The 14,944-nt window shown below is 41.4% G+C and overlaps 1 protein-coding gene across 3 annotated transcripts; it reads right to left on the bottom strand.

Moving 5' to 3' along the window:
- Window positions 1-8,624: 8,624 nt before the first annotated feature.
- On the bottom strand, window positions 8,625-12,632 carry LOC115673803 (G-type lectin S-receptor-like serine/threonine-protein kinase At1g61370). 3 transcript variants are annotated; one of them, XM_056315713.1, is made up of 8 exons: window positions 11,162-11,306; window positions 10,693-11,060; window positions 10,510-10,617; window positions 10,188-10,399; window positions 9,895-10,105; window positions 9,561-9,798; window positions 9,250-9,397; window positions 8,625-9,178 (listed from the first exon to the last, which is right to left on the bottom strand). In XM_056315713.1, exons 1-8 carry the CDS (start codon window positions 11,173-11,175, stop codon window positions 8,876-8,878), a joined length of 1,602 nt encoding a protein of 533 aa, XP_056171688.1. In that variant the 5' UTR covers window positions 11,176-11,306; the 3' UTR covers window positions 8,625-8,875. The 3 variants fall into 3 exon arrangements, with proteins under 3 accessions (XP_056171688.1, XP_030451901.1, XP_056171687.1); XM_030596041.2 differs by having other exon boundaries at window positions 8,628-9,178; window positions 10,693-12,632; XM_056315712.1 differs by lacking the exon at window positions 9,250-9,397 and having other exon boundaries at window positions 9,001-9,178; window positions 10,693-12,629.
- Between the last annotated feature and the right edge of the window lie 2,312 nt (window positions 12,633-14,944).

The raw sequence follows: 14,944 nt of genomic DNA, 5'->3' as shown, positions 1-14,944 counted from the left end.
CACGAGATATTCTCCAATGGAGGCGACCAAGGTCGTGAGTTCATGGACATCTGCTTGGAGTTGCACAACAGCAAGAGAGGTAAGCAAATCCACAAGAGATGGTGATTTTTCGGGATGGGGTGGATGAGCAGCTGATTGCCTTTGCATAGGCACAAGTGCCTTTGCCTTCCTTTTCCGATCCATCTCAACCTGTTCATTCAGTCTTTGTTTCAGAACTTCCTTCGTTCTTTCATCATCACCTTGGTCAATAGTGTTGGGGCTAACAATACAACCTAGAGGGGGGTCCATAGGTTGTTTTTAAAAGACTTTGACAGTTTTGCGGAAATTAGCAGCTACTATGCAAAGATTGGATTAGGCAAATATTTCAAAAAAACATGAACAGGTTGAGTGCTGGTGTAAGTAAGAGTGAGAGAAACAAGAGCACACAACGATATATAGTGGTTCGGTTTTATCTCCAAGCTTACGTCCACTGTTACCATTTACAGCCACAAGTCGGGCTAGATTGCACTAATAATCTGCTAGACAAGTTACAACTAGCAAACACCAATCGAATCAGATGATGATAGATTACACCATCATGAATCAAGTATTACTATCACTCATGTACACTTGATCTTTCATACAATTACAAGCCAGCAAGAATGCTATAGTGAAGATGTAAGAGAATGAAACACTTTTTTGCTAAGAACACAGTTCAGCAGATTTTTGAATTTTACATATTGCGCGTCTCTAAGGTTTGGCCTTCAAGATCTTCTATTATATAGAAGCATTTTCAATCTTCCTGTTGCAGATGTCTCAAAGAAGAAAAGAGCCGTTACAGATCCGTTGGTGCTGCTGTCCAAAGACAGAGTTGCCCATATAGTCCTTTATCCTGAACATTTGCATGCTATCTCGAAATAGATTCTACTATTGTCCCTTTGCTGATGGCTCTGACAAGTCTGTTAGAAAGCCTGTTTTCAGTACTTTGACGTCTTCCAATTCTTATGGTGTGCATCTCCAATCGACAATGGCTATATTGGACTTCTGCAACAATCATATGGAATGGTCGTTGCTCCAACATTACCAATGTGCATTAACACAAACATTGCCATCAGTTGATCTTTTAGTTTGTTGGAGCTGCTTACGAACATAACATATTTGCGATCTTTTTCCTTCCTGGATATCACTTCTGTCTTTTATATACTATAACAAACATCTGCAAATATCATAGTAAATATTATACTAAGGGTAGTTTTGGGATCATCAAAATTCTTTGAGATGTTTCTCCAACAATCTCTCCAATTTTTATGATGATAAAACTATCTTGCAGATGCGAGAAGTTGATATTTGATAAAGTTGCTGTAAAAGTAAAGATCTATACTAGTGTTGATCTATTAAAGAAGTTGCACATTGCAAATGTCGGAATCTCCATAATATTTTCAAGGAATGAGGAGAAAAAATCTAAAGGATCTTTAGGGATTAGAAAGAATTACAAGGATCCACGGTTTTATGATGATTCAGAAGTATAAGATAAGTAAGAAATCATCACAAAGACAGACATTGAGAGACAACATGATAAATGTTAGAGAACAATAATAACAATGCGTATAACTCTCCCTGTCTAACTCATGTCTCGATGCTAATGATTTTTTAGCATATTTTTATAATCATCAAATATCAGCTCAAACATTATCACATCAAGTATCTATATCTCTCCCACTTTTTGTCATCAGCAAAAATATGATTATAAGAACAATGGACATTGTGCAAAAGATAACTTCATTCATTCAAAAGCACGGGAGTACAAACTAACATCGGTAATAAGAAAACAGGAACACAAAAGATAACAATATCTAAGAGGTGCGAGTGTGTTGTCTCCATTTGGAGGAGGTAGGAGGTTCAGGTTCCTCTGAAATAGCGCAGAGGGGATTGTAAACATTCCAATCTCAAGATTGATCAATCAAGTTTTACTAGATAGAGATCGAAGATATGGTAGTCTTGATTTCCCGAACATCAACTTGGAGTTGGGCTAGGAAAGTTGCAGTAGGAGCATCCATCACGAGTCATTCTCAACATCATTCTGTCTAGGGTTTTCTTCCCAAATTCTACGTTCAGCAAGCTCTGAGGGGTGACATCAGTAAAGTCGATTCCTTTGCGCCGAAATATTCGAATGATTAGTGTACCGTAAGGAAGCTTGCCAATCTTCTTGCTTGTCATTTGATACATGTCGATAAAAATCATGTGCGAGAGGGAGAAAGCTTTGAATTTGGTGAGAATGGCTCAAATAACTCTTGCCTCATAACGAGATACATTGTTTGTCGAAAATGATTTTGGACAAAGGAAGAGGGTCAAAATCTTTTGAATGAAGTTCACTTTGAGGAGTAAAAGGTTCAAGGGGACAATTTCTTTGAAACCTCGGGTAAAGTTGGGAATTTCCAAAATATAATTGTAGGCTTCATCTCGTTTAATGGGAATCTTTTGAAAGACACCGTACTCGGTTTTGATAATCTCAACCAACTCATCCGTAGTGACAATGAAATTTTTCTTTGCGAAAGTGAAAACAAAAGAGTCGTGGTTTGGAAAGTGAATATTTGAGTAAAACAGGACCACGAGAGTTGGATGAAGTTTTTCTTTCAAGGAGCAGAAAAAGTTCAATTTGAGATCGTCAATGAGTTCAGAGATGAAAATGCCATGAGCTTCGAGGTAGTCAAAATCAACATAGCAATGTGATTATTCAAAAGCAGACCCCACTGAAGAAGACAACTACCCGTTTTTCCTCCTGTGTGGAAAGAGCAAGAGCTCAGGGGGAGGTCCTGCTGTTGAGGGACAAGGGGAGTGATGCAACCACGAATGCAGAGCTTCAAGCTCCGATCAAGGAAGTAAAGGCCTTTGTTGATGGAATAGATGTCAACTCTCTCCGTAGATATTTGCTGAAAATCGAGCGGTCCATCCAATCCTTATATTGTATTAATCCTCTTGGCCAATTTCTTGATCCCTCTGTTGCTACCACCACACCCTCCTCTCAGTACAAGAAGAGACCTAGAAAAGATTGAACTATTTTCTTTTCTTTTGATTGTATATGCCGCTGTTCATTTTCCTTTGTTTTTGTCTGCCAGTGTATGCTACTTTCTGTTGAATGGAATTATCTCTTATGCATACTGCCTTATGTCTTTTAATGATAATAAAAAGGGGGAGATTGTTGATATGCATTTGTTTTTATGTTTTATCTTTACATCTGTCCAAATAATTGAACATGCAAACTTGGGCTGAAATTTTGAAATCTTACTCACGTGTTTGATGTATTTGTATGAATTCGATAGGGGAGAAACATTGAGAAGCATCAATTGGCCTAAATAGTTAAAATCAACTGTGATATGTTGCCTCTCGATGCTTGTCTTGAAATAGATTTCATGATTGCTTTATTTATCATCTCTTCTAATTTATATTTTGGAATCTAAGCTAAATAGAAGTGTATGTGTTGACTTTCATATTATCTCAAACATCTATTAACTATCTCAAGTAATCCACTAATAATATCTATACTTTGAGACATTGTCAATTGCTCGTATGCTCATTCCTAAAATTGCATGAACTCATTGAGCAGTTCTTTACTTTCACTTGCAACTTCAAATTCGAAATTATCTATCTATATCACATTTGCAAGGTAGTTTTGTCATCATAAAAAAAAGGTGAGATTGTTGGGAAAACTCCCTATGGCATTTTCATGATCCCAAACTATCATTGGTTTAAAATCTACTTGATGATTGCAAATGTTCTTCATGTTGAAGTGATGATAATTTTAGGAAGATTGTGATAATATTGATGGTCCATGTAAGTACAGAGAAGGACGTTTACAAGGATGAGAATCTCGATAAGAGGTGAACAAGTATGATATGACGAGTTGCTCATAAGGACTTGGAGGTACCATAATAAGGTGATCATCTAAGAAAAGCTTTTGTATATTGATATGCTCAAGGGGACCATTGGATAATGGACGGCAAGTCATTCCACAAGGAAAATGGTGGACAACACCAACGAAATGCTAGCAAGAGGATGTGCTACTATCAAGTGATAAGGAGCAACATATCATGCAAATGTCAATTCCTAGAAGGTGCTGATAAAAAAATCATCTTAATATGGCCGTTGAACTAGTCGTTAGCAAGCTGGGAACCTGTGGCAAGAGGACTGGAGACGAGTCGGACAACTCTGCCAATTTTGGTCAAACCATCATACTAAATAGTTGATGTGTAACAATACCATCAGACTCCATGTCACGAAACCATGCTATTGTCAGAGGAAAAAGGTTATATGGGCGATCCGAATCTCGGCAATTGCTCCAATCAACTCCCAACGGCTCTTAACTCTTCAGAACTATCTCCAGCAGTTGGATTGGAGGTTGAACTTCTATATAAAGAGGATCGAAGCAGTTGGAAGGGTTGGACTGAAAATAAAGTTACTCCATTATTACATCCGTTTATCTATCACAAACTAGTTGTGCTACTGTATATTTGATATTCATGCTTTGTAGAGTCTTTGTTGCGTTGTTATTAGTGATATGAGATTTGTACAAGTGTGATAGTAGTACTTGTGTTCTGATAGTGTAATCTATCATGTGATAAAACCAGTACTTGCTAATTGGAGTATCTCTTAAAAATTATTAATGGATCTCAACCACTGTTAAACCTGATAGTGTGAAGAATGGATTTAAGCTTGGAGATAAAATTGAACAACTATAAATCTTTGGTGCTATTTTCTATCTGCTCATTATTACCTATAACTGTCCGATAGAACTTGCTTGCTTGATACTTTCAATCTATTTCTGCAACTGTCAAACTATATCTTGCTAACTTCCACGAGAATTTCTTAAAGTTTTCAAATAACTTATTCACCCCTAGGACCGTCAAATGGGTGGGTCGGGTCAAATATGGTCCGACCTATATTGACCCATATAATTCGTTTTGACCCATTTTCACGCAATGTAATTTTTATGACCCATACCCGACCTGACCCGACCCGTACTCGACCCATACCTGACTTGACCCGTATTACCAAAACACATTAATATTCTACGAAAACTCATACCCACCCATTTAACTTACTTTAAGCTTTTCACATGTATACGTTTTATGGATAAAAACGTCACATCATATTAAGCAATAAAAAATGTAAAAAACCTATAAATTGAAACATGTTTTAATTTTTGGATAATGCGATCAATCATGCATCCAGTGAAACATATGTTTTATTTTTGTATAAATCCGACGTGAGAATTATAATTATGCGTAAAAACCGATAAAAGAGAAACAAAGTCAAAAATGAAAAGTTACAATGACATTCCTTTTTTTTTCCTTAAAAAAAAGGAAAAATCGAATAAACACAAAATGTTGTCGGTACACCTCCCTCTCTCTCTTGCTCTCTCTCTCCTTCCATGTAAATCTCCATCTTGGACCATGATTCGGTCAACTCTTGGGCAGATATAATATGTGCTGTTGTGGACACCTTGTGTAACGACCCGGTCCAACGAGGGCGAGGAGTGGTCGCCGGGGCCAGAGGGCCTGGACAAGGAGCGGCTCCTGGCAGGCTTCTAGGATGGCAAGGGGGGCATGTCTCTTGTCCCACATCGCTTAGGGGGGGAGTCCTGGGCTAGTTTATAAGGGCTTGGGAAGCCTTAACTTGCAAGAGGCCTTTTCTGGGGGTAGTATGGGCTGCCCTCGGAGGAACAAAACCGTGAGGACTTAATGTCCAAAGCGGACAATATCTTGCGAGTGGGACCCAGGTCATTACAAATGGTATCAGAGCCGACTCCCGACCGCGTGTGGGGCCACAGCGAGGACGCTGTGCTCGAAGGAGGGGAGAATGTAACGACCCGGTCCGACAAGGGCGGGGAGTGGTCGCCGGAGCCAGAGGGCCTGGACAAGGAGCGGCTCCTGGCAGGCTTCTAGGATGGCAAAGGGGGGCATGTCTCTTGTCCCACATCGCTTAGGGGGGGAGTCATGGGCTAGTTTATAAGGGCTTGGGAAGCCTTAACTTGCAAGAGGCCTTTTCTGGGGGTAGTATGGGCTGCCCTCGGAGGAACAAAACCGTGAGGACTTAGTGTCCAAAGCGGACAATATCTTGCGAGTGGGACCCAGGTCGTTACAAATGGTATCAGAGCCGACTCCCGACCGCGTGTGGGGCCACAGCGGGGACGCTGTGCCCAAAGGGGGGGAGAATGTAACGATCCGGTCCGACGAGGGCGGGGAGTGGTCGCCGGGGCCAGAGGGCCTGGACAAGGAGCGACTCCTGGCAGGCTTCTAGGATGGCAAGGGGGGGCATGTCTCTTGTCCCACATCGCTTAGGGGGGGAGTCATGGGCTAGTTTATAAGGGCTTGGGAAGCCTTAACTTGCAAGAGGCCTTTTCTGGGGGTAGTATAGGCTGCCCTCGGAGAACAAAACCGTGAGGACTTAGTGTCCAAAGCGGACAATATCTTGCGAGTGGGACCCAGGTCGTTACACCTTGGATGGCAACGGTTGATGAGTGCAGAGCATGGTCTTCGTGCCTTCCATGTCCAGAGAAGACTTGAAGCGCCGAGACAAGTGCTTGACAGTGAGTTTCATGGGTCTTTCTATGACAAATTACATTCAAGGGTTCGAGTGTTTGTAGCGGATTGAATCTTGTACAAGATTTGTTAATTCCTTTATGAGATTGAGAGATTATTTCGTGAGAAATTGTAGGATTAAACACTACGTGAATTATTTGGTGAGTTATTTGGTGTAATTGAGACTTGGGAATCACTGAGAGTGTTTGCGGTTGTAATCTCCGTTGTATGCTTGATCTATAGTGGAATTCGTTGCTGTTCTTTCCATGAACGTAGGTCACTATAATCGAACTACGTAAATCTAGTATCCGATTTATATTCTTATTCGGTCAATTTTTTCGTTCGATTGCTTGCTTCCGCAACATATATCTTAGAATCGCTCTCCCCCTATTTAATGCATAGTTTGGTTAATTTCTGCCCCATTCACCATCCTAAAAGCATGCTAGAAACCACTCCTTGTCCAAGCCATCTAGCCCTGGTGACCACTCCTTGCCCTCGTCGGACTAAGTCGTTACAGCAACAGGAGTGTTGCGCACAAGTCACCTCTCATATCTTTGGGAGCCATCTCTAAAATCGTACCCAAAAAAAAAGGTTCTGAGCTACATGGACCGACATTGCCATGCCACATCACATATGTGGTTTTTAACATAATCATCCATGCCAGGTCAACATGTATAACCTAATTTGGGATTGATGTTGCGCACCTTCAAATCTCTATACACGACTGTAATGAAAGAATCCCAATAGAGATACGAAGCCCAGTATTGAGCAGGTTATGGTTCCGGTTTTTCCTAGAAAAATTCCTGCAGTCCAGTCAAACAATACCTGGCACTCAAATTCAATTGTAGATTGTCAAATGGCTCCAAGGCCTAGAGCTGACAATGTTTTCTTAAAAGCCTGGCAATCCTACCAACTTTAGAATTCATTTTTCAACCTATGCCAAGCTTAGAATATGAAATGGCTAAAAGTTTTTCGAAAGGCTGGTTAGTCGGTCGCATGTAACCTCCCAGGAGTTGCTTAGTCTTTTGTCATTCACAAGATAACTAATTGTTTCAAGTCCCTGTCAAGGGGAAAAAGTCTTATGGCTCGTACAGAAAATGCCACACCAACGAACCTGGACACGCTTATTCGAAATACGGGTCAACTTGATTCTCAGGGATTCACTTGAATACTCAGAGATTCTCAGAGGTTCACCTGAATAATTGCCTTTGTTCAATAAATCCCACTTCCGGTAGGAGATCTGAAAGTTGCCTGTCATGACATACACATTCATATTGCAAAATCTGTGTGCAAATAAAAATGCAGAATTTCGATCATTACTTCATGGGAACGTTAATTTTTAAGTCTCTCAAATCGAGTGAACGCTAAACTTAAAAAAAAAAACGCTGACCTTTCAGCACAGAACATTACAAGTGTATGAAAACAAAAAAGATGTTGATAATCATCTTCCATCGACCCCAGAATTCGTGATGGTGTTCATGGAGAAGATGCTTTCCCATTGCCAGGGCGGCTCTCGCCCAAACTGGTGAGGAATCACCTTGGCCAATGCCGGCGAGGGTGGCTCTTGCCCAAACTGGTGAGGAATGGGTCGAGCAAGGGTGTTCCTCGCCCGCCTAGGCGAGAGCAACCCTCGCTCGATGCCAACAAGGGCAGCCCTCACCTGAGGCCAGCAGAGGTCGCTAGCGACGGCCAAGGTGGGAAGAGAGAAAAAGAAAAAAAAGAAAGGAAAAGAAAAAGAAAGTAAAAAAATCAATTTTTTAAAAAATATATACTTAAATATTTTTTTTACTAAACCACGATGACCGGAATAGTCACCGGCCGGTCACAATCCATATTTGAGACAATTTGGCCACTTTAGGCCTTTATTTGACACAATTTGGCACTTCATGCCTTTATTTGAGACAATGTCCACTTCAGGCTCTTATTTGAGAAAATGAGGGTATTTCAGGTCCTTATTTGAAATTTTCCCATACTTTTGTTGTGCCAATAGTCACGATTATTCTTATTTGGGAACTTTAGTCTAGCTTTAATAATGATGTCTTTTATCTAAAAGGCCATAAAATAAAATCATCATAACGCAACTGTGATGAGACCTCATGGTGATTACTTGGTAGTTTCCCTTCATAATACCAACAGTTCTGGCTATTCCAAGCCCCTGCTTTACAGCCTAAAATCCATGTAAAAGTGGAGCAGGTCATTCAACCTTTTGCATTGAGCAGACTAAAGCCATTCTTGAATCGAATAAACACTAATGCCTTGGAATATAACAACAAAATCATCTGCCAGCAAAGGAAAATAAAAATGAAGAAAGATAGCTATCATCTTCCTTCGACCATTGTATTAGTGACAGTATTAACAGACCAGATGCTTTCTTGCTGCCATGGAATAGCACGATTTGGCATTTCAGTTTGGAAAGTGAATATAGGTTGTCTCGGCTGAGGAAGATCTGATTCACCGCTTATCATCAGAACCACATTCGTCATGTTTGGTCTATCCATGGCATGGTCCTGAACACAGAGAAGCCCAACGTGGATGCATCTTGTTACCTCCAATGGAAAGCTAACATCAATTGCTTCATCCATTAGGTCCAATGCTTTGCCTTCACTCCATAATTGCCATGCCTACATGAGAAGACTGTCATAATATTGCAGGGAACTTACAATAACGATTAAGGTTTGAATTTGGCACTAACGTAGGAAAGGAGATTGAGATATCCCTGATCATACAGGACCGTGTTCTTTCTGCCACTAACGATCTCCAGTAGCAACACTCCAAAGCTATAGACATCAGACCTCTCAGAAAATATCCCGCCCATGGCGTACTCAGGAGACATATAGCCACTGCATTGAGTTGAACATATTATGTACTCTTTAATTGTATTCAAGGACAACGGCATGAAACATATATAAAGTGACATGGTCGTTGTGGTAAATCAATCATTTCTGTCTGCTTCAAAAGATTGACTCAAGGGATTGATAATTCAAGTAGGGCTAGAGAACTTACAGTGTTCCAACAATTTTGTGAGTGTTCACCAAAACTTGAGTGCCCTCGAACATCCGTGCCAGCCCAAAATCTGAAATTTTCGGGTTCATATTTTCATCCAAAAGAATGTTGCTCACTTTTAAGTCACGGTGTATGACCCTAAGGCAAGAATCTCGATGGAGGTAGAGAAGCCCCCTTGCAATTCCCTCAATAATTTGGAATCGTTTGCCCCAGTCGAGTTCTGCCTTCTTTCTTGAATCTAACAAACATGACAAACAAGAACACTTTTCAAGTTTTAGTGCTATTTCGAAAAATCCATTACCAAAAAATAGTTATTCGGAGAGAAAAAGCCAACCAAAAAGAAGGGTGTCCAAGCTTTTGTTCGGCAAGTACTCGTACACCAAAATCTTTTCATCTCCTTCAGTGCAGCAACCAATGAGTTTAACAAGATTTCGATGTTGGAGTTTCGATATTAGGACGATCTCATTCTTGAATTCTTGAATGCCTTGGGCCGAGCTATTGGAAAGTCTTTTCACAGCTACCTCTTTCCCATCATTCATCTTTCCCTATTTTGCAAATCACATAGCTTTTAGACCTTGAATTATCACTATATTTTCATTTAACGGATGTCCTGCAGAATGGATTTACCTTATAAACAGAGCCAAACCCTCCTTGCCCGAGCTTACTTGTCGTGCTGAACTTGTTTGTAGCAAGCAGTATGCTATCAAAACTGAAAAGGGTCAATTCCAGTGCATCATCTTGCTTCAACTGCTCTTTCCATGCATTTCCTTTAAGCTGTTCGCCCGGCTTTTCAGGTTTATCTACCGAGTCAAGGAGCCTTAAAATTTTTCGAAAGTTTCCTGTGTTTATTATTGGTGAAGAATCAGATTACTATCTTCATAGCGATGGAAGATCAAACAAAATAGAAGAACAATCCTCTGAAAACACTGACGTGGCTCTTTAATAGTACCTATTTTCTTGGCTCTCCATTTGCAAAGACCAAAAACAAATACTGCAAAGAACATGATCCCGGCAACAGTACTCAGGCTGATGATAACTGCTTTATGTGGCGGTCCTCCTGAAAAGGGAAAGAGAGTTATGTAAAAGACGATTGATGTCGACTCAAACGCATCTCAATGAAACCATTTCTGACCTGCTTTTACATGTGCAACTCGAACAAATAGATCTTCTCCAGCCGTGGAAAATTCCTCAAGATCGATGAGGTCTTCTTTAGTCCAAACCATACACCCGATGGTGCTGACATAAGAATAAGCCATGCAAGAACAGTTGCTCAGGCACCAGCTTAAACATCCTTCTTGATCTCGAATGCCTGATAAATAGTCCCCAGAGTCAGGTAGTTTCATCCGGCTCATTTGCCAAAAGACATCATTCTTTACGATTGTTGAAGCCGATGTGCTTGTGTTTTTCTGGCAATTCAATTCTGTCTCTCTTACACATCCTCCAGTCCAGTTTTCACTGTTCCATTCTTCATTTGACTTTGGCACAAACCCATCTAAGCATCTGCAAATAGGAAAATTTATTGAGTTACAAACTCCAAATGGACCACAAGTTCCATAAATCTCGCAAGTATTGTTCGGTCCCGCCCAGTATGTCAACCACACCTTTGCTCCAACATCCCAATACACGATCTTAAAAGATCCTCCAGGCGAAACAAACATGTATCCAAAGAACGGGTACTTGTAATTATCGTACGAGAAGTAAGTGGTCCCCTGCTGAATATCTTGCCGGATATCGATCACACTCAAGTACAATTGGCCCATGTTTTGTATTCCGATAAATTTCAATTTGTCCCATTGCCCGCCTCTCCAGTAAGGGGTTGAACCATTCCAAGTGAAAGGTTGAGGCGGCGTCTCCGATGTCATCCCAGTCAAGAAACTTCCGGGGGACGGATCACTGTCGCTTCTCCAGGAAATTAAGTAGTGTTTCTCCCCAGTCCTGGCATTTACTACCCCCTTCATGTTTGGAAGAAGAGTGTCTGTCGGATTGTCGAAGCTTCCCCATATTTCACTATAATTTGCATCTTGCAGTACAAAATTTCCACTATCTAATAGCGCCGCTGACGTATAATCAGACCGACCAGAGGCATTGGTAGACCAAACTATATTCTGTTGTCCATCCACGAGCTTCAAATTCCCATCACTGCCTATGGTTAATTTTGCAGACTGATCCGTGTACACGAGCGGCATTTCCCTATTGGCCACCCACACGATTTTAGAAGGGGTGAAGTTCTTGTACCATATCCCAACATACTGATTTCCTGAGCCATTCGGCGTAAAGAACCCAAGCTCGAAGATTTGGCCAGGGGAGACGAGAGTTTGGTTCGGGAAGAGGGGCTCCGATGTCGTAATATTGCGAACCACGCCCCTGGCTATTTGACTTGCCTGAAGTAGGATGAAGAAGACCAAGCAAGAGCACCAACTAATCATAAGTGGCATAATAAGAATGACTGAACGACCCTAGCGAGTTCTGTGTGTCGGTTGAATCTTGATTCCGCACTCTGGCCAGAACAAGAATTGATGAATAGACAAAATACGCTACGTCTATTAATCAGAATTTGACCCATGCGTGGTCAAAAATCGACGCGAGTTGTTCGACGACGAAAGATCTCGTGGCGACGAGGGTGTCTCACCTGGAAACGCTTGCCCTGTTTACACGAACATAGCCCGTCATGGCTTCAACACGCAAAAGGATGACCCCTACGGACCGAGATTTGAGGCTTGATTGAGCAGCGCGAGCTCGAAGGATCGCGCGCGGCCGCGAAGGTGTCGAGGGGCGAGATGGATCACGCGGCGGCGAGGGTGAGGAAGAAGAAGAAGAAGAGAACGTGCGAGAACAGAGAAAGTAACGGGGAGAATAAAAGGAAAGTAACTTGAAGTTTCTGATGAGTGGGGCCTCAGTGTGTATAGGTGAGTCCCACATGATCCTCATGTACGCGGGTCCAATGCAAGGATTTGCCCACCGACCAAACCCCTCGCCTCAGCACTCTCATTTTGTCTCCTCTGCTACTCTCCCCTGTCGATCAACTGCATTTCAATTTCTGCAACGGATCCTATATCACTATTCTATGGTTGTGGTTTGACTGGGAGGGAGAGAGAGAGAATCTGACGCTTTTGGGGAAAGGGTCGTTAGAGAGCAAGGAAAAGAGGGGGGATTGGATTCATAAGGCACAAGTCAACGAGATCCTGATCAATACTTTTACGCCCTCGCCAATCACGAGGCAGCATCTGCGGCTTCACTAAAAATCAAACTTTCGATACGATGTGTAACGGCACCATCGCATACGGAGCGAGAACGAAGGGTGTGCAAAATGAGTTCACACGATGGGTGTGCAAAATGAGTTCACACGATATGTTTTTGTACGAGAGTGAGGAGTTCAGATTGGATGCTACAGATCATTACATAAGCCATCAATCTGGAATCAGTCATATTGATCATGCTGCTAAAGTCAACGTGCGCCAATTAAACGGTAGAACACTTTTGAGTGGGTCGGCTCTTTCGTAGCAAACGTGCTGTAACAGTAAAGCTATGATGGGAAACCTGAACCGGAATGACCCTCAACTTTCTTAGCCTAGCCTAGGGCAACAGATGTGGGAACTTTGGTGGTGACTATTTGACTAATATTCAAACAAAGAAAACATAGTGCATGTCTAATGGGGGAGTCGGGTTGGATCTAATTTAGGTCGCTAAAATTGAATTGCATGAAAATGAGTCAATTCGGGTCAATTCAACCCGATCTAATCATTTGACGGGCCTAATTTCAAGCAATGTATTGCCACTTTTGAAGGAGTGTCTGTTTTTTTATTGAAACATGTACTATCTAGAAATTCTTGTCTGAATTCGGACCCAGTTCACGTAAGCTTCAAATGCGGAGAGTCTGTGCAATCGAATGTCTGAATCGGAATGGACTCAATTCAAATAGATTCAGGGCAAGTGTTTTTATGTATTAATTTCATTTGTTTCCGCGGAAAGAGCTACACATATTATTCCAGGAGCTATGCTATGACCGCAACAGATGAAGTTCGGTCCAGAAAATGCCTTTTTGATGTGGCTAGTAATTTGCCAAATCGAGTTGCTTGGACGTCGCGAAATCGAACAATCGCTCCGACTGCATCTTCAAAGGTTCTTTCATTTCCCATCATTTTCAGTGATGGTGCTTCCAGAATGACGGTACACTGAAGTGAAGCAACCATTGTTGCTTTTCTGGGCTTTTTAGCAGATTGGTTAAAGAAAATTGTAAATGTAGTTATTGATGACGATCTTGGCCGGATTATAAAGTGTTTTCGCTTCAATGATGCACTTGAAGTTGACTAGTGGTTCTTGCAGGGCGGTTCTGCTTGAACTATCTGTGCTAATTTACCCATTTGTGTCCATAATGTAATCGAAGTTTAAGTTTAGGTTTTGGATTCAAATAGTTTATTCAATCAGCCTATCAGACAGCTAAAAGCCAAACCCACTAAATCATGTAGCTGTTTGAATGACAAATCCCACAAAAAATGAACTGTCCGTTCATCCTTAGAACAGAATGTAGATGCAAGCCATTCCAATCTATACATAAATACTAATTTTACAGAAGACGACAATCGATTATCTACCTTCAACGACAGTGTCAGTGATGGCGTTTGCGGACCAATTACTTTGTTGTTGTGATGACTGGATATCATGAGTTTTTAAGCTTTGAAAGGTAAATGTGGGTTGTTTCGGCCGAGGAAGATCCGATTCGCTGCTTAGCATCAGAACCAATTGTGACATGTTGGGCCTATCCACAGCATGGTTCTGCACGTAGAGAAGCCCTACGTGAATGCATCGAATTGCCTCTGACGGTGAGAAGGCATACGCAATCGCCTCGTCCATTAGGTGCGTGATCTACCTCCACTCGACAATTGCCACACCGGCAAGAATGGTACGATTGTTAAATTTTTCTAGAAGTAGGTAGGGACGACCAATCACCAAAACAGAGAGATATTAGTTGTCTATTAGATGTTGCGCTTACGTAAATGAGGAGATTGAGATGCTGTCCGTGGGAATCTAAGCTAGTGTTCTTTGCCGCACACAATCTCTAGGAGCATTAGTCCGAAGTAGAGCCGTAAAATGGGTGGATCGAGTCGGATCGGGTTTGGGTCGGGTCGAATATGATCCGACCCATATTGACCCATATAACCCGTTTTGATCCATTTTCACGCAATGTAATTTTTATGATCCATACCCGACTTGACCCGTACTCGACCCATACCCGACCTGACCTGTATTACCAAAACACATTAATAGTTTAGGAAAACTCATACCCACCCATTTAACTTATTTTAAGCTTTTCACATGTATATATTTTATGAATAAAAACTTCACATCATATTAAGCAATAAAAAATTAGTAAATAAAATAAAAAA

This window comes from Syzygium oleosum, unplaced genomic scaffold, assembly GCF_021117445.2.
Source record: "Syzygium oleosum isolate NSW1041296 unplaced genomic scaffold, Sole_v2.1 Sole_v2.11, whole genome shotgun sequence".
Lineage (NCBI taxonomy): Eukaryota > Viridiplantae > Streptophyta > Magnoliopsida > Myrtales > Myrtaceae > Syzygium > Syzygium oleosum.
This window is presented reverse-complemented; position numbering and strand designations above follow the sequence as displayed.

Coding starts and splice junctions, on each gene's coding strand:
- LOC115673803 (XM_030596041.2), bottom strand. CDS start 11,995: ATGCCACTTATGATTAGTTGGTGCTCTTGCTTGGTCTTCTTCATCCTA. Junction 9,799..9,894: donor CTTGGACACCCTTCTTTTTG/GTTGGCTTTTTC, acceptor CATGTTTGTTAG/ATTCAAGAAAGAAGGCAGAA. Junction 9,398..9,560: donor CACAAAATTGTTGGAACACT/GTAAGTTCTCTA, acceptor AACTCAATGCAG/TGGCTATATGTCTCCTGAGT.